Source organism: Microtus pennsylvanicus, chromosome 3 (assembly GCF_037038515.1).
Source record: "Microtus pennsylvanicus isolate mMicPen1 chromosome 3, mMicPen1.hap1, whole genome shotgun sequence".
Classification (NCBI taxonomy): Eukaryota; Metazoa; Chordata; class Mammalia; order Rodentia; family Cricetidae; genus Microtus; species Microtus pennsylvanicus.
The window spans coordinates 12,732,944-12,753,178 of NC_134581.1; the positions used below are offsets into that span (position 1 = coordinate 12,732,944).

Here is a 20,235-nt window from a genome sequence, read left to right on the forward strand (position 1 = left end):
GCTCTCAGAAAGCAGAGACAGGCTTATTTATCATCTGAGTTCATGGCCAGGCTGCTCTACAGAGCGAGCTGGAGGACAGCCAGGGCTACACAGAGAAACCCTGTCTCAAAAATCAAACAACAAAAAGATGATAGGCCAATAAAAAGACCCTGCTAGTCCTTGAAATAACCAAAGGTGACCTTCAAGTCCTGATCCTCCTGCCTCTTCCTCCCAAGTGCTGGGGTCACAGGTGTGAAGCACCACACCTGGCTGTCTATGACTGGGTGTCCTGATTCCCACCCAGGAATGGAAGGATGACGTAACACGTAGCGCACCATGCCTGTCTGTGCTCTATGAGCTACCACACAGTTGGTGAATCAGGCAAGGGGCTGGAGATTAAAACCCACAAATATTCACAGACAGGAAGACACGGGTCATCCTTGATGTCAGAATTTTTGAAACAGGAATGCCCCAAGAATGCCCCCTTTATTGTATCCAGCAGCAGCTTATATAGGGATCCGTAACTGATAGCCATGCCCCAGCCAAACCCACAAGAAACCACTCTCCTAGCCTTGGATAGTAGGACATTTTCCTGGGTAGCGAGCTCATTAACCTGGTTTTAAGGATATGTCTTTAATTTGTTGTTTGTTTGTTTTGTTTTGTTTCACCAAAAGAAAAAGTCCTGTTGTGAAAACATTGGTCAAGAGTAAAAACTTAAGGTCATGCATGTCCGTGAGGAGATATGTAAATTATGATGCTATCCCATGCTGCAGAATCAGGAACTAAGATACAAGCCAGTTGTGGCCACAGGGCTGAGAATATAGCTCAACTGTAGAGTACCAGTACAAAGGGGAGGAAAAGTAGCTGTATTACTTTTCCCTTAAAATGTATGCACACACACACACACCTAATAATAAATTGTTTCTAATACCACATTAATTTTCTGAACATTTTAGAATGTGTGTTTATTGACAGAGTGATAAAATTAGGAGCTGTTGGCTTATACCTAGTTTTTTTTTTTAACAACAAACAGAAAAAGCAATGATTATTTTAAATATACACATATGTACTTCAAAAAAAAAAAAGAAACCACTCTCCTGCCATCAGGAACTCCTGAGGGTCTTGTGCTCAGAGCAGCTTCAGGCTGTCTCAGAGCAGAGGAAAACAAGTTGTTACAAGAAGTTCAGGATCTGGGGGTTTACAGCTCCCAACAGCAACAGTCTCTGATAGGCGTCTCAGGGACATGTAACCACATTCACAGCTTAAACAATGCTTTCCGACATTATGACAAAGGGATTTGTTTTTGTCTTGATCCACCCAAGACGCAGAGTGGCCCTATGGGAAATATGTGTACTGTGACATTTTTGTGTTTAACAGGAGTGCCACAGCCAAGGAATCGTGTGTTGACTCCTTCATGGCAGGGGCTGCTGATTTTCTCGGGTCTGTTCTCACTCAGCCTCCCAAGATACTGCTGTTAGTGTTCTTTTCTTATTAAATTAGGAAACTGGAGCTAAAAAGATGGCCCATTGAGTAAGGATCCTTGACAGACTAACTTTGACACCTTAGTTCCATCCCTGGAAACGAAGTACAGGTAAAAAGTGTGAATTGATTCCATAAAGTTGTTCTCTGACCTCTACACGTGCTGCCATATCATGCATGCCCCATCCCCAGCTCTCCCTCTCTCTCACACACACACATATGTGCACACACATTGATATTAATATTAATCAATAGTTTTAAATGTATTTGGTTACTTAATAATGTATATATGTGAGGGTATTATCTGTGTGTGCATGCATACATGTGTTCAGTTTAAAAGCGGTGTTGGATCCCCTGGAACTGCACTTACAGGCTGTTGTGAGGTGCCAAGCATGGGTGCTTGGTCCTCTAGCAACAAGTGTCCTTAATCACTGAGCCATCTCTCCAGCACCAGTAAAAAGAAAAAAAAATTAAATAAATCAGGAAACTATGTGTTATGCAGCTATTTCCTTCTAATCAAAATCTTCAATCTTAGGTCAAAGAGGAAGACTCTTAAGACTCATGAAGCTTAGAAAGTTACAAGACACAGGAAGTCCATTTTCCCTCCCATTCCTTCCACCCCCACCCCTCTCCAAGGTTTTATGAAAAGTGGCAAACACCTGCTAGAGGAGAAGAGACTCTCTGTGGAGCCGCCCTAGGCTGAGCAGAGCCCCAGGGTGTAGCTAGAGGAGAAGAGAGTCTCTGCAGAGCTGCCCTAGGCTGAGCAGAGCCCCAGGGTGTAGCTTGGGTGAGTCTTCACCATCACCCGTGCTGGGATGAGCTGGGATACAGCTGCCTTTTAATTTCCCACAATCCTCTAGGTAGCTTCTCAGTCACACTCCTCTAGGTAACGCTAACAAAATCATTGGTCCACTAAGCTAAACTTGGTGGGAATCATTTCTTTGCCTGTCACTTGTGCCCTGTCTGGACTGCACAGGCTTTTGTTCATGTCTCCCTAGGAAAAAATCACACAACACTGAGGTCCAGAAAGGATAAGGACTTCATCTAGAGAAAGAAACCAAGAAAACCAGGAAGCAAATTTGGGGGATTTTATGTCAATTTGGCACAAACTAAAGTCATCCGAGAAGAGGGAACCTCAAATAAGAAAGTGTCTCCATTAGATCAGACTGTAGGCGAGCCTGAAAGGCATTTTCTTAATCAGTAATTGATGGGAGAGCATGCAGTCCATAGCAGATGCACCCCTGGGCTGGTGGTCCTGAGTTATATAAGAATGCAGGTTGAGCAAGCCATGAGGAGCAAACCAGTAAGCAGCATCCCTCCATGGGCTCTGCATCAGCGCCTGCCTCCCTCTGGGTTCCTGCCCTATCTGAGTTCCTGTCCTGCCTTCCTGCCGTGTTGAACTGAGATCTAGAAGCAAAAGCCAAATTAAACACTTTCCTCCCCAGTTTGCTTTTGGCAGTGGTGTTTCATCACAGCATAGAAGCCGGGAGCTGCATGCAATGCTCACACAGGTCTCTCCAGCTCTGCAGACTGGAAACTCTTTGGCAAAGCCTTGTCCTCAAAGAGGACTCAAGGAGGTGGTCAGATGGTAGCTGCAAAGCTTGAGGGAGAAGCCACCACCGGCAGACACTCATTGCCTAGGCCAGAGGATGTGCAAATGTTCAAGAAATTAAGTCACATGGTCACCATCTCCTAGGGAAGAGGAAACATTTCCTGACTTATTTAAATCAAAAGGCTTATATTTCCGTAACAATCAAAACAAATTCACTCAGCAATTTAGGAGCTATAACCAAAGTTTTAAGTACTGAAATTAAGCTTACATTAAAGTAGCATAATTCTCTAACATAAAGGTAACACAGGGTAGGCAGCTGCTGTTCCTTCCAGCCTTCATTTTATAACCATCTCCACTAACAGCCAAACTCCCCACTTACCAGAAGGTTTTCCGGTTTCAGATCCCGGTGGACAATCTTCTTGTCGTGCATGTGAACGAGGGCCTTACATAAGTCTGTGATCATGAGTGCAGCATCGTGCTCTGGAAACTTGACACTTTCGATGATGGCATCAAAAAGGTCCCCTCCCTGAACATACTCCATGATCAGGAAGATCTCAGCTTCCGTTTCATAGACCTCGTGCAGTTTCACTATGTTGGGATGAGAGAGACTCTGAATGATTAAGATCTCACTGTCAACTATGTCCTCCTTACCCTTCAACTTGGACTTGTCAATAATCTTCATCGCAAAAGCCTGCTTGGTCTCGCGGTGTTTGCACTCTTTCACGACGGCAAAGTTCCCATCCCCAATGACCCTCCCGACGTCATAGTGCTTCTCCACATCAGCTGAGATGATGCCCAGCGGCCGCAGCTTCCGGCCACTGGGCCGGTCTGGCTTACTCTCTTCCAGCTTCGTCTTTGGCTCCTTTTCTAGCACCGTCCTCCTTCCTCCTGACATACCCGGCTTCTTCCCGTGGTCCGCTTCCTTCTCTTCCCCTCGGGTCCTGGGGAGCTGTGGGGGTTCAGCCTGGTGCTCCATCAGGAGCCAGGCCCCATGTTTGTTCCTGCATGTGTGCCTGGAGTCTTTCTTCGCATCCACCAGCCCGTCCTGTACGGCTGGTGGACCTTCTGTGAGGTCCTTCTGGGTCCTAGCTGCTCCTTGAGGGTGACTTTCCTGAGGTTCCGAGCATCTGTTCTCTTTCTTGTCAGAGTGGTTGCTGGGTCTCCTCAGCTCCTGAGGAGGATTCCTGGGGCTGCTCCGATGGTTCTCGCCCTTCCACCCTTCCTCTCCATCCGTGGAGTTTGCCTCAGAAGCCCTCCTGCAGCTCTTGGTCCTCACCAGCTTCTCGGAATCCCACTTCTGACCCCTCCCCAGGTCCAGCTCACTGATCCCCAGAGGGCATGGCTCCCTCTGCAGGCCCAGCTGCAGCTCTCTTTCTCGCTTACACTTCTCGCACCTGACAATCTCCCCCGAAGTCTTTTCAATCTCCAGCCCCAGATGCTTCTCCCCACCTGCATGAGTCTCCTCCAAAGTGGCTTCCGTGGGTGGTGGCAGGGCACCAGGTTCTGGCTCCTGTTTCCCTCTTACCCACTTCTTCTGGGCCCTTACCTTGTCTTCCAGGGCCAGCTCCGTCGGGGTCTTGCCCTGATGCCTGGTGACTGCCCTGCTTCCCATAACCTCACTGCAGTTTCCCACCTCCCCACAGCGGTGGCCTCCTTTTAGAAGCTTGCTGGGAAGTCTGCTCCTCAGCCTTGGGGAGGGGGCTCTGCTGTGTGGGGCCAGGGCCAGGGCCCGGTTCTTGGGATACAGCTCCTCCATAGCCAACTGGATGCTCTTCAGGGTGAGAGGCTCCTTGCCCATAGCTATGAAAGCATCGCCCTCCCTGAAGAAGTCCGACACGCTCTTGACTTCCCGGCCCTTCAGGGTGAAGAGCTTCCGCACACGGTCATTCTTCCATCGTGGAGAGCCCAGGGCTTCCGAGATGTCTGCTAGGAGCTGCTCAAAGGTCTGCACAGACCGCCTGTTGAGGAGCAGGGTGGCCTTGCGGAGGGGCTGCCCACCCAGCTTCACCACCGTCACCACCCTGGGCTTCAGCGGGCTGTGCTCAGCACGGACTGAGTGAAGGCCACTCTGAGGACTGAACAGGGGCATGATGGCACCGCGGGGCCCCAGGACAGGTTTCTCCAGAGGTCCTCGCCCAGCAGGTAGCCAGGAGCCCTGCAGCTTTCGTTCAGAAATCTTCGAGCTTAAACATTTTAGAGACTGGTCACATGGTCCTCGGTGGCCTGCAACAGGAAAAAGACAAAGGAGGCTAGTCAAAGTGGGCTTAAAGAAATCCTTTGGACTTCATCAAACTTGACTGATGGACCCAGAAGTGTAACTCAGTCACAGAGCAGCTAGCTGACCTGCACATGAGAGGACATGGGCTCTATGTCCCAGCCATAAGTAGGTAGACACACAGACAGACAGACAGACATATCCGTTATATTATATGTAATCTATATTCTACTGTCACTTCTTAAGTATATGAAACGACGGAGCCTTTAAGCATTGTGTCTTAGTTTCCATCTTCTCCATGAGAAAACAGGACCTGGAACTGAATCAGCAGAAGGCTGAGCTGGCTCTTTTGCAGGGACCTCCCCTGAGCCACGCCACACTTGGGACCTTCTAGAGTCAGAATCTGGTCCATTGAACACAAGTTAAAGCCCCAAACTGCCTACCTAGGATGCAAGATGAAGCTAAAACATTCCAGAACTTAAGGGTCTCCGATCTTCCCCATCCTTGGTCCAGCTATATTTTCAACTCCTACAAGAAAGGCGGTAGGAGAAGAGGGCATGCCCAGGATGTCTCTCCTGGAGTGACCCCTATGTTTATAGATGTGGGCAAAGTATTTGTGCTTCCGTTTTCTTCATCTATACAGTAGGAAGGGTGGCATTTTCCTCCCAGTTTTGCAGAGTAAATAGGAAAGTGATGAACAAATACAAATATTAACAAAATACTGACACTTATCAGAACTTACTTTATAGTCTTAGTATTGGCTTTGTGTTATCATTTCATTCAGTTGAGGTACAAGTCTGTAGGCACAGCTCTGCCTGGCATCATAAACAGGGCTGGGCCAATGGGGGGAGGGGCAGGGTTAAAGCTCTAATTGAGAGTTTAGAGAAAATGTTGCTGTAAAGATTTGATTTCAATCCATATAAAGAAACCTCATTCTGTAGAAAGTTTTTCTTCTCTTGTTTAAAGTAAGCTATATCTCAGTGTTACAAAGTGCAATTAACAGGAACAGTGTACAAAGCCCTGGATTATTGTATCCCAGAACCAAAAAGAAAAGGAAAGAAAGGTGGTACAGTACCACAAGCTTGTGACCCGAGCACTGGGGAAGTTGAAGCACGAAAACTGCCATGCGTGAGACTGAGGCTAGAGCCTGAGTTCCAGGCTAGCAGGCTACAAAGTGAGACCTCGTCTCAAATAAACAAGTCGGCACAACAGCACATGCCTTTAATCATAGCACTCATGAGTCAGAGGCAGGTGGATCTCTGTGAGTCTAAGGCCAGCCTGGTCTACACAGTGGGCTCCAGGCCAGATGAGGGATACATAGTGAAATGCTGTCTGAAAAAAAGTGTGCTTAGAGAAACGGCTGAGTGGTTAAGAGTATTGGCTGCCCTTCCAAAAGATTCTAGGTCCTGGATTGCAGGATTCAACATACACACTTCGTTGGCCACCAGGCATACACATGGTGTACATATAACCATGCAGGAAAACACCCACACAATAAAGTAAAATAAAATAAAACAATAATAATATTAGTTTTAAAGGGTTAATAGGGGGGCAGGAGAAATGACCCAGTGATTAAGAGCACAAATGGGGCTTGCAGAGGACCGGAGTTCGGTTTTCAGCACCCCTATCACCCATACCACCCACCTGTGAGTCCAGCTCCAGGGGATCCAGCTCCTTCTTCTGGCCACTCATGTGCCAAACTCACACCCACACACAAAGACTTTGAAATAAAAGAAAAATACTTTTCAAGTAACTATAAAGTTCAAACTTTCAAAGTGATTCCCTGTGAGCGCATTTGAATCCACCACAGCAGAAATCTCACTCGTGCAGAGATGGACAGCTTGGCCCACATGTCCACACAGAATGTGTTTTGTTTTTTTAATTATAACATACAATCTGTTCTGAGACGATTTCTATCCAGGCACATTGTCGATCAGATGACAGAGTAGTAGCTGGCGCTGATCTTCCCACATGCCAGGAATTTATGAGCTTGACAATCACAGTTACAGTTAAGAGATTTATTTATGGACATCTGTTATTCTTCTCGCAGTCACCTGCCTCGGTCGTAGGCAGTGGAACATTGATCTGAACTCCCTGCGTTGCAGACCTGAAGAAGGCTATGAGGAAGGTGACCATGAAATGTATGTGTATGTGTGAAGGGCTGATAAAAATAAGAACATTGTCCTTATTTTTTGTGCTCTTTATGTGGGGTAGAACCTTGATTCAGACTTATCAAATTCTTGGTTGAGAAGTCAAAGTCTAGGAACAAAGAATGCTTATTTCAGCCAATATCCCATAAAGAACTTTCCCAAGTAGGAGTAGAGAAAGGGTAACTCAAAGGATCAAATACTGGCTAGGATCAGAGGCCACCCCCCAGGAAGCCAAGAGGCAGATTGAATACAAATATAAGAAGAGTTTCAAGAATGCTTGAAGGACAGGCATTGACTTGAGTCTTCAGCACTAAATGGGGTGAAGACCCACAGTAGTGGGGCGCAGGACCCTGCCATGGAGTTGCACAGGTTGTCCATGTGGTCCTGAGGTTACTACAAATAAATGCAGAACTCAAGGGGAAGCAGAAAATGCCAGTTATTTGAAGAAATGATCAGTCTCTATATGACAGTGTCTGACCAAGGGACAAGACAAGCCTCCACTGGGGAAGAACAGGATTGGGAGGTGGGAAAATAGGAAGCCCTGAAGCAGCCCTGAGAAGCTACATTCCCAGTCCTGCCTTCAAAATCCATGGGCTTTGCAAGAGAAGAATCCTCTATTCCAGGGAGGAAGAGAAGAAGGGTCCTCAGAGGACAACCAGGCAGACAAAAATCTATAAATACACTGGCGAAGGTGGGCATTCATCATGGAAGGAGGCTTAGAAAGACCCCAGAGAGAGGGCGGTGTGAAGTGGTGCTCATGAAACAGGACCAACACTGGGTGGCCTCTGCACCAGAGAGCAGCTAAGGAGAATGAAGATATGAGCCACAACAGGACCTGCACTCTCAAGAGCACAAACATTGCAAGTGCATAGTATGAGTCCTGATGAGCAGTTTGACCCCAGGTACCCAGGCCTGGGTGGAAGAGAATGGATTGTCAGGATACTTAGACATCTTCAGAAGAGTCCGCCCAAAGCTTTCATGGATCCCGGGAAGTAGAAGAGCGAGCTGATGGGACCAAGAAGACAACCCAGGACACGGTCAAATGGAATATAAAAACAGAACAGTTCGGTTTTTACAACAAAGCATCAATTATGTCCAGTCCACTGCCTAGACACCCAGCTCACTGGAAGCAACATAGTCCGAAGAAAGACAGAGAATTCAGCCCCTCACCTTCCTACTAACACTGGAGCTTACAGAGTTCTGGCTACAGCAAGGAACTAGGGATCCCCAGGGAAAATGCAGTTGTTTTAGTGACTGTATTTGTTGCTTTCCTTGGAGCTCTAATAGGAAACATGACAGAAGTGACTTACAAAATAGAAGGTTTATTTGGGCTCTGGGATACGGTCTGCCATGTGGGGAAAGTCGTGGAAGCAGGATGGGGAGGAAGCTGGTTACATTCCATCCATAGCCAGAAAGGAGAAAGAGATAAAGACTGGTGTCCAATCTTGTAGTGATATTTCATCTGTATTTAATTAAAATGCCTAGAGTTCAGAGAGTAAAATGACTGCACTGATCAACCTTACAGACCAGGCAGTGGTGACACACACCTTTAATCCCAGTAGCCACACTAGTTTGCCATAAAACCAGGCTGTAGTGGTGCACGCCTTTAATCCCAGCGCTAGAGAGGAATATAAAACAGGAGGAGACAGCTCTCACACACAGTCTCATTCTGAGATTCCTGGAAGCAGGATCATCATTTTGGACTGAGGTAAAGGTAAGAGCCAGTAGCTGACTGTTTTGCTTTTCTGACCTTCAGATTGAACCAATTTCTGTCTCTGAGTTTTTATTAATCGTGCTACATAATCTCGTTTTGTCAGCCCAGGACTCCTGCCCACGGCCTGGTGCCACTACAGTTCTTGCGGGTCATCCCACTTCAGTTAGCCTGAGTTGGAGACGTCCTCGAGAACACACCCCTAGATTTGCCTCCCAGGTGACTCTAGACCCGTTCAAGTTGACAAGATCAGCCATTGCACACCTTCTGTCACAAGCAACAGTGTCACTATTTGGAGCAGCAAGCGTTGTCATTGAGCAGACCACCTACTGAATGGGCTGGAGCTGGAGGGAGAAAGACTTTGAGATCAAACACTCACCTTCCACAAGGAAAACCATCAAGGAAAGTGTGTCGAGGACAACTAGGCAACAGTGGTCCATTTGCTCCAAGTTGAGGCAAACTTCATTTTGTGACTGCAGCCTCGAGTGTAGAACAAGAAGACCTCCAATAATACTAAATCCACCCGAGCGAGTCTCATTAGCTGGAGCATGCAGTAACATGCTACAATCCCTTTGGGTTTCAGTTTTTCTGCCTGCCTGCTATTTTGTCATTTTGGAAGAGAAAAGTTCATTGAGAAGATGCCTTCATCAAACTGGCCCATAGGCACATTCGGGTGGCATTTTCTGGATTGTTGACTAATGTAGGAGGGCCCAAGGCCACAGTGAAAGGTGCCAGCCCTGGGCAGATGGGCTTGGGCTGTATAACAAAAACAGCTGAAAGTGAGCCTGGGAGCAAGGTGGTAAGTAGCATTCCCCTGTGGTCCCTTCCTCTGCATTCCCGCTCTGATTTCCTTCAGTGATGGACTATGATCAGGCCATGTAAGCCAAATAAACCCTCTCCTTCCCAAGTTGCTCTTGGTCATGGTATGTATCACAGCAATAGAAAGACACATAGGACAGTCCCAAACAGCCACAATGTCTCATTCACACTGAGGGAACCGGCGTCCTGCTTGGCCCCGATGGGCTCTCCAATGGTGCAGGATTTTCCACATTTGGGGATGCAGAGGTAGACAGATCTCTGTGAGTTCAAGGTCAGCCTGGTCTACCGAGTGAGTTCCAGGACAGCCAGGGCTGTTACACAGAGAAACTCTATCTCTAAAATAAACAAAAAAAGGGGAAATTGGTGTTTTAAAATACCCTGTAATAACAAATACAAAATAAATAAATAAATAAAAATAAAAAGTTACCGCACCTAATAGAGAATTACTAACTCGCTCTCCCTAACAGGGAAATTCCCCTTTATATGTTCCCTGTTATTGGCCTTTCCGTTCCTGGTGATTTCCCCAGATGAATTGCTACAGTCTGCAGATTCAGCACTGAGACTATTCACTGAGGAGGCAGAGATGGGGAGGGGGACTGGAAGAAATTTCCCTTCGCACCGAGTCACTTGCTCTGGGCATTTTCCAGACACTGTTTGGGAACAAACTCACTCTGCTCACTTGTGGGTATGCAATCAGAGAAACATCTGTGAAGTCACAGTTGATAATGCAAACACCCCAAGGAGAGTTTCCTAAAGGAATTTTAAAGCTGGAACATGGCCTCACAGAAAGCTGTGGAAATGCTTCCGTTCTGTACTTCAGGAACCCAGCCATCATCCACAGGCTGCAAACTGGAGTCACTGATGGAGAAAACCAAAGTATTACGGTGCTTTGTATACACTGCCATCCCTGGTGACACACCAGGCTCTCCCACACGGCGTCACCTTTGATCTTTACTGCCCTCGTGACCGTGACTGAGACACTCAAAGGGAGATTAAGTTTGTTTCTCTGCTATTGTCTTGCAAGTGTCTCTACTTTGCATTGGTTTTATCGGCTGACCCACTGGCAACCATGTCCCTAAGTGCCTGCCAGCACGGAGTCCCAGCACCTGACAGGGTCTCTGTGAGTGGCACCTGCCAGTCCTTAGTCTATTCTGCCTGACTGTTTTTTCCTAAACTGTTCACAACAGCCACATGAGAAGGGCTGTGACCCCCAGATTGCCTCCAGTATCTCATGTAGCTCAGACTAGTCTTGAACGCCCTACATAGCTGAAGATGAAGAGGATCTTGATCCTCCTGCCTCTACCTCCCAAGTGCTGGGATTACAGGTGTGTGCCACCACGCCCCACTTCCGGAGCATCTCTGAATGAGCATACCTTCCTTGTTTTAAAGGCCTAACCCTGGCACCTTTCAAGTAAAGCACCCTTCTCCCTAGACCTACTCACTCACTCTCAGCTGGTGCCCGGTTCCCACCCATCGCACATCACAGTGCCACTTCCAACTCTGCCACAGTTACTGCCTGAAACTCCTCCCCCTCCTGCAGCCAGAAAGCAGGCTTCTCTTTCCTGGAGGTCCCAGGACCTCAGGAGACAGCCTAAAGACACCCGAGGACAAAATAAAAAGATACCCTAGGACAAAAAAAATGGAGGTACCCAGGCTCTGAGCTCTCCCCTCCTGTATCTGCTGCCTCCTTGAGTGCCTATGTTAATGATTAAGCCAGCAGCTTGCTGGCTAATTTCCAATTAGCTGTGTCTTGTAGTCCAGACCTTCCTGCATATCAGAGTGCTCAGAAACCACCTGAGACTTGTTAAATGTACACTGGTATCCGACCAGTCTTCTGGGGGTGGGCCCCAGAATTTGCATTTCTCAATAATCAATGTTACTGGTCCTGCCCCACACTCTGAGTAGCAAGGCTAGAGAGTCAAAATCCAGGGTCCTCCTAGGAGTGTTGTTTGTCTGCAAGTGTTTATTTAATAGTGAGGAACTTGTGATATTATCAAAACATGCCATGGAGAACAAGGACAAAGGATGTAACCCATGGTTATCTTCCATAGGGAACAGCCAACAGGCCAGACTTGGGTATACACCTTTATTGGCACCAGTTGTCACAAGAGCAGGAAGGCTAGGAAATATCAGGGAAGGCATTTTTGTGCCCAGGCTCCTGAGTTCCTGGGAGAAGAGCACAGGTTCTGTGTCTGGAGAGGGAACAGAAATTGGAGCATAGGTAGGCTGGTAGGGTACTAGCACTCATGAGGTCCTGCGTTCTCTCCTTGGTACTGCATAATCTGGATGTGGGGTGCACATCTGGAATACGGCACTTGGGAAATGGAGGCAGGAGAATCCAAAGTTTAGTCATCCTCCAGTACATAGCGAGTTTAAGACCCCAACTCAGAGAAAAATAATGGGGGACAACATGGCACTTAACCCTGTTGGTTTAAGAACCTCCGAGCTACAGGGAGAAGCGGGGTAAGGGGTTACATTTTCAAAGCTTGTATGAGCTCTGGGCCCCAGGTGACCAGATACAGGTGAGAAGAGCCACCCCTGCCTGCCGCCCTGCACAGGACCAGCAGAAACCGGGAAGAAATGTGACAGCAATAAGTCAAAAGAGGGAGGGGTCAGAAGTTGCATAGCAACTGGGGGAAGAGGAGGAGCCACAGGAGACTTAAGTGGTTCAATGCTCTGTGGACTGAGGTTGCAGGTAGAGGGCCTGTGTGAGTGGATTGCTGGGACTCAGCACACTGGGCATTGCTATGAACATGGCCCCGTTTGCTCCCGGAGCTGGCAGGAATGATGACCCTTCTCTCCGGCTCCCTTTCCTCCAGATGGGCATTCTGGCCATTGCCTGGCACGATCTCCCCAGCTCCTCTTTGCTCTCACTGGTTCTGAAGTGGCCTAAACTCTACTTGAACAGTCTCTTGGCCAGCGTTCTTGCCAGTCTACCGTGTCCGTCACATTGTCTCTCTCTAGGACACTTGAGGAGGCTGGCCTGCTTTGAGTCCGCAGGGGCCATCTCTGGGGACAGCTGCTCTTTCCTTCCTGTCCTTGGGTTTAGTGTTTCCTGCCAGTTCACCTACAACTACGTCCCTGAGGCTTTGTCACCCACTACATGAAATCCCAAAAGGGTGGAGTTTCCATGCCCTGAGGTTTCTTTCTTTGGCCTGAATTGTTAAACCTAACTCGAGCAGAGATCTTAGTAGCTTGGCTGAGTGCTATGTAAGAAAGGCTATTCGGTAGATCCTTTCGGAAGGACCACCTTGTGCCCGCTTCTCTTCCAGCCATATAGATGCTAGACCACCACTGACTAGGGCCATCTGGTTACTCTAGACTCCCAGGCCACTGGTCAGTGTCTACAGCACTTCAGACACCCCAGGCTGGAGGGAGACTTAGCACACTTCTCCCTGTTAGGGTCTAAAGGTAAGATATAGCCCCCAGATTCCTGTGTTTGAACAACTGGGCCGCCAAAGAGATCCTGTTTGGGAAACTGCAGAACCTTTAGAAGGTGGAGCCCAAGGGAGGAAGCGGCTCCTTGAAAGGCCCGGTCCTCTCTCCTTGTTCTGCTGAGATATGAGCAAGGGCCTGTCGCATGTCCCTGCTGCCGAGAAGCCATCTGTCACCACACCTTGTCACACAGTGGATTCTATCTGCTCAAACTGTGAGCCAAAACAAACTTTGCTTCCCCAGAAGTTACTTTCTGTCAGATGTTTGATGACATAGAAAAGTAAGAAGTACATTCCCTATAGGGCTACAGAAAGCACTAGAAAGGCAAAGTCCCAGGGTTGGACTGGTCAGTGGGTCACTGACTCCACAGTAGGGCACCTGCCCAACATACCTATGGCCATGGAGTTCATCCACAGCACCATTAAAATAAAAAATAAAATAAAAATAAAATTTAAAAAACCTTCAAGATTTCTCTGTGAAGCCCTGGCTGTCCTGGAACTCAGAGATTTGCCTGCCTTTGCCTCTGGGCTTAAAGGCGTGCATCGCCACTGCCCATCTGGTATTTTGTTTTTTAAAGAGCAAACTCACATGTCTTCGTTTCCTCAAGTCTGTTTGGATGAGTTAGACGGATACAAAGACACCTGAACCATCGGTCAGTACCTGCACCTGGGACTTACTTGTCCCTGGGTCATGTGTGTATCTGAACAGAGAGAGTCCCCCTCCCTGTTACTGTACAGAACAGAAGAGCGACGTGGTCACTTTTTTAGAGTGGAATGTGGTGGTGTACACCTGTAATCCCAGCCCTCAGGATATTGGGGCAGGGGGATTGCCATGACTTGGAGGCTAATCTGAACTACATGGTGAGTTCAAACCCTTGCCCCCCAAACCCTCTTTTAAGTGATGTTGACTTCCTAGTAAGACCACATCAGTGAACCACAAATAGCTGAATAGTAAGCAATTAAAATAATTTTAACAAGGGTGTTTCAAAAATATACAGTTTTATGGGGATGGAAAGGTTGGTCAGTGGCTAGGAACACCTGATGTTCTTGGAGAGGAGTAGAGTTCAGATCCGCGCATCCACAGCGGCTGCTCAGGAACACTGTAACTCCAGTCCAGGGGGTCCAGTGCCCTCCTCTGGTCTCTACCTACAGAGACCTGCACGCATGTGCCCATACCACCACACATGCATATAATTTTAAAATAAATATTTTAAATATAGATTTCATTCATATTCATGAGAAATGAATGGTTCATTTGGGAAATAGTGGAGCTGGTTGCAAAATAAATAATAGGTAAATGTTTTGAATGATTTTGTGCCAATTAATAATACAAATGAAATGTATGAATTCCATGGAAGACAGATATTGCCTCGCTACACTGTGTTGTTATCTGAGAGTTGGGTACACCTGATTGGCAAGACACTTCTCATAAATATTCAATAACATGGTGGTTTGTGTAATCCACTTGACTTTCTGGTAAAAATCCCTAAGAAGGCTTGTGTTGAAATAGAAATCCTTTGTCAACAAAAGTAAAGTCACAAATCCAGTCTCAGGAGGACTGTGTAGGGTGCAAAGGCTGTCTGAATACAAATATTTGTATATGAAAGCACCTATCAATAGGCAAGCAGCCCCTGATAAATATACAACCACAGCTGCAGCCAGTGAGCAGACAGCAGTCACCAAGCAGACCATCAGCCGGCACTAAAGCAACTCTTCGTGGAACCTGAGTCGTTTTGAACAAGAGTTCTGGTGCTTATGTTGTCCTTTGTAATCACGAATTAAAACAAACTTTCCTGGTCTGCGGAGATAATGGAACAGGTGGCCGGGTGGTAGTGGTGCCTAACTTAAATCCCAGCAGAGGCAGGCGGATCTCTGTGAGTTCAAAGCCAGCCTTGTCTACAAGAGCTAGTTCCAGGACAGGCTCCAAAGCTACATAGAAATTCTGTCTCGCGGGCTGGAGAGATGGCTCAGAGGTTAAGAGCACTGACTGCTCTACCGGAGGTCCTGAGTTCAATTCCCAGCAACCACATGGTGGCTCACAACCATCTGTAATGAGATCTGGCGCCCTCTTCTGGCCTGCAGGCATGGAGGCTGAACACTGTGTACATAATAAATAAATCTTTAAAAAAAAAAGAAATTCTGTCTCGCAAATAAAAACAAAAAAAAAAGCAGAAAATGGAACAGATACTAGACTCAGCAGTGGGCATCAACGCATCAGCAAAACAGCCAGAGCTCAGCTTTGCCCTAGCTGTAAAGTCAGTCAGCATCCCACAGGGCAAAACACAGTCACATCCTGTTCCCAGAGCTGGTGATAAACAGGTGAGCGTCCTGATGTCCCTGCAGACAGACTGAAAAAAAAACTCTCTAAAGTGAATGAAGAGTCCAAACAAAAGAGATTGTCGGCATAAAGCAGACTAAGAGAAAGCATTTTTTCTACCTCGGGCGGGATTCAGATTAGGTGTGGTTTTTCTCTAACCTGAAGAAGGAAAAGGATGATGGACACTAGACACAGCATCAGGTGTCCACAGAGCACCCACTCAGAGAAGCAGGGGCCGGGAGAGCATCACAGATGCTGACAGGGTCCAGCATCCCCCCTCTGTGGCACACCTGTAAAGGCGGCAGTGAGGTGCCAGCCATAAGCTCTGGTGTGCGCAGCAAACAATCAGCACACTGTGACCACAGTGCCACCAAAGCAGGATGCTTCCCTGCAAGAAGAACAGTTCCACCACAGAGCCCACACCACTCTCTGAGGACATCAAACACAGATGGCCTCAGAACCTCCAGTCACCCCTGGCAGCTCCTGGCTTCCCTAGGGAGTGATGGCTAAGTTTCTTTAGAAAACCTTTCAATACTGTTTCTTGCCATGTGGCGAAAGAAGAAGAAGGAGAAGGTGAAAGGGAAGGGAAAGGAGAAAGAAAAGAAGAGGAGGAGGAGGAGGAGGAGGAGGAGGAGGAGGAGGGGGAGGAAGAAGAAGAAACATGGCTTGCAAGAGTGGAGTCTACTAAATAAATGGATTTGCACACCAAGTTATTGCATAGCATGGACTGAGGTGCATAGCAGTGTACAGGCATTAGATGAGGGAAGCCACAGGTGGTATTAATGAAAACAGCCGGCAGCCTGAGTCTGTAACCTTCAGAATGTGCCAGGCAAGCATGTCAATCACATACATGGGGTTTTCTACCTTTTTGTCCTCTCTCTCTCTCCCTCCTTCCCTCCTTTCTCTTCCTCCTCCTCCTTTTGAGACAGGGTCTCTTTGTGCAGCCCTGGCTACCCTGGATTTTGCTATGTAGACCAGGCTGACCTCAGACTCAGAAAGATCACTGTACCCCAGCCTCCTGACCTCTGGGATTAAAGGTGTGAGCCACCATGCTCAGCTATTCTGACCTACATTTTATCTAAAACTTCTCAGTCAGTTTTCTGCAGATCCAGCATGCCTCTGGCTGGTGAAAAGGCCCCCATCTCCAGGTAGGCACTATCTCTAACCCCTGTTCTTGCTGTATTGGCACTGAGGGCCCCTCTATGCCCATTTTCCCATGCATTACCTTCTGCTGCCTGACTTGCTCCGTTCACCCGTGAGTCCCACACAGATACTCCACACTCACACCCAGCCTGATCAATGATGGTTGACAGAGGCCAGAGAAACACAAGAAAGCTGCCCAAAACGACAACTCCTAGGTGTCACGCATGCCCTGGAGTTCTCCACGGACTCACTGAGAGGTGACCCCACATGTGATGTTCCCCCCTTACATACATGTGCACCTATAAAGATGTGTGTGTGTGAACATGCCAGTGACGGATCTCCCAGAGCTCACTGGAGTGCCTTTCGACCATTTATTTCATAGACCCCTCCTTCGCTCAGGTCCTCCAGAGACCCCACGCCCCACTCTGAGTCATCCGCTAAGGACACATATCGTCCGCCCCAGCACCAACCCTCTGTACAGTCCCAAGGGAGGAACTGAGATGCTCTGACCTCTGCCCTGGCCCCTCCAGCTCTAATACCACAGTTACCATGACGTTGCTGTGTCGACCACACTGGCATGGAGTAGACTCTCAGTAATTATGTGTGAGTGAATGAGTGGCTAGTTCGTGGCAGTTATCAGTGGTTGTCCTGGTAACCTAATTTTAAAGCTATTATCCTAAAAAGAGATATCGTCGAGAAAATGGAAAGAATGAAGAACATGTAAGGAAGAAAGTTACTAAACTAAGAAAGTGTCATGCCTATGACTGGCTGTATGAGAGGAAGGTAGTTAATTGTAGGTTGAAGAAACACAACGCCAATCTCCAGATGGAGACGGCTCATGCGTCAGGAAGGCAGAGTTTCTAACAGTTACTCCAGGCAACATAGGAAATGTAAAACTTTCCTGTTTCCCCATAAAATGAACAGATACTTAGTGCTCTACTCCATCCTGCAAAAAGTCCACCATTCATGATCTCTGTGTGTGTCTGTGTGCACATGTGTGTGTGTTCATGTGTGCACATGTGTGCCTGTGTGTGTAAGAGCGACCCAGTGTCTTCCTAATCACTCTCCACTTTATTTCTTATGTGTAATTATTATGTGCGTTCACTCACACACAATAGTGTACAGTTGTGCGGATGTGTGAGTCTGGAGGTCAGAAAATGTGAAGCTGGCCCTCTCCTTCACCTTCACAGGGATTCTGGGGCTCAAACTCAGGTCACCAGGCTCAAGACAAAAGTGCCTCTACCAGAGGAGCCTTCTCATCTCTCTCTCACTGCAGGGGAACTCACTGCCTGGCTAGACTAGCTGGCCAGCCAGCCTCAGGGATCTCCCTGCCCTCTCCCCAGCAAGGGATTAAAAGCCTATGTCGTCACATCTGACTTTTAACCTGGGTACTGCAGATCTGAACTCAGATCCTCCTGCATGGCAAACACTTGGCCCACTGAGCCTTCTTTAGCCTCCCTAACTGTTGCCACACTCCTAAGAGCTCTTAAGAACCCGCACACTGTGCCTTTGTCCCAGCCAGCATCCTGGAGTCCAGGGAGGAAGCCCACTCTGCTTCTACGCCTACCCCTGCCCCTCCACCAACATGCTTCACCACTTGGTACTGGCCATGAAGAAAATATAAGCAACTAAACAGAGAGAGGCCGGGCAGATGTGCTGGTTTTGCTTTATAACAGACCAAACGGTATAGAAAGCAGGAAGCAACCATCACAGATGGCTGGGACGCGGGACCCTAGACTGTCAGCGGGCTCCCAGAGTCCCTCCTGGTGAGCTTGGTGACTGTCTTCCTCTCACGGTGTCAACATCTTCAAAAAACACCCTCTTTAAGAGCAGAGAAAGCTCTGCAGCTGTCTGCTCTGGGCATAAAACAATCAGGTCATCAAAAGTCTAGCTTAATAAACCAGTGCTCGAGGGAAAGCACCAAGTGACTTCCACAGCCAACCCCAGCAAATTTCCACCCACAAACTGGGACTTTCTCTTAAGTCAGATGCTGGGGCCTCTACAAGCCTCGGGCTGCAGGTGTCCCCAAATCCAAAAATATAAAGGGAGCTGATGCTAATATACTCAACTTCTTTGTTTCCTTTCTATTTTTGAAGTAGAACCTATCGTTTTGGTTTTCTCAACATGTGCACAGGTTAAGAACATGACTTGGGACATGATGTCCTTACACTTGCTTTTATGTTAACCAGTCTGGCCTGCCAGGCCCGTCTTTAGCATCAGTGCAGAGGCGGCTACCTCTGGCACCATCTGCTGTTACCCAGGCTATGTTATTACTGACAAGTGCCAGTTGTCTGCAAGAAGCCTTTGATGTGTGGACTACTGGAGTCTCTGACCAGACACACGTGGGTTTTATACATGTGAGAGAATGTGTCTCAAAGAGAAAATGCACGCTGAACCCAAGCTGTTTGTCTTCACAACGTCTATAACCCGATACTTGGCAGTGAGAGAAGGACGCTGTGGTGCCCAGGTCCACTGTGAGAGCGGGACCCTGTGGTGCCCAGGTCCACTGTGAGAGCGGGACCCTGTGGTGCCCAGGGCCTCTGTGAGAGCGGGACCCTGTGGTGCCCAGGGCCTCTGTGAGAGCGGGACCCTGTGGTCCAGGGCCTCTGTGAGAGCGGGACCCTGTGGTGCCCAGGGCCTCTGTGAGAGCGGGACCCTGTGGTGCCCAGGTCCACTGTGAGAGCGGGACCCTGTGGTGCCCAGGGCCTCTGTGAGAGCGGGACCCTGTGGTCCAGGGCCTCTGTGAGAGCGGGACCCTGTGGTGCCCAGGTCCACTGTGAGAGCGGGATCCTGTGGTGCCCAGGGCCTCTGTGAGAGCGGGACCCTGTAGTCCAGGGCCTCTGTGAGAGCGGGACCCTGTGGTGCCCAGGGCCTCTGTGAGAGCGGGACCCTGTGACGCCCAGGGCCTCTGTGAGAGAGGGGCCCTGTGACGCCCAGGGCCTCTGTGAGAGCAGGACCCTGTGACACCCAGGGCCTCTGTGAGAGCAGGACCCTGTGGTGCCCAGGGCCTCTGTGAGAGCAGGACCCTGTGACACCCAGGGCCTCTGTGAGAGCGGGACCCTGTGACACCCAGGGCCTCTGTGAGAGCAGGACCCTGTGGTGCCCAGGGCCTCTGTGAGAGCAGGACCCTGTGACACCCAGGGCCTCTGTGAGAGCGGGACCCTGTGGTCCAGGGCCTCTGTGAGAGCGGGACCCTGTGGTGCCCAGGGCCTCTGTGAGAGCGGGACCCTGTGACGCCCAGGGCCTCTGTGAGAGAGGGGCCCTGTGACGCCCAGGGCCTCTGTGAGAGCAGGACCCTGTGACACCCAGGGCCTCTGTGAGAGCAGGACCCTGTGGTGCCCAGGGCCTCTGTGAGAGCAGGACCCTGTGACACCCAGGGCCTCTGTGAGAGCGGGACCCTGTGGTCCAGGGCCTCTGTGAGAGCGGGACCCTGTGA

General features: G+C 48.7%; 1 protein-coding gene across 1 annotated transcript in view; it reads right to left on the reverse strand.

The window, feature by feature from the left end:
* The window catches only part of Dclk3 (doublecortin like kinase 3), a 48,862-nt gene that overhangs the window by 20,008 nt on the left and 8,619 nt on the right, over positions 1–20,235 (reverse strand). The window contains exon 2 of the mRNA XM_075964376.1: positions 3,390–5,233. Within this exon, the coding sequence (XP_075820491.1) occupies positions 3,390–5,233 (1,844 nt within the window). The remainder of the gene's footprint in view (positions 1–3,389; positions 5,234–20,235) is intronic.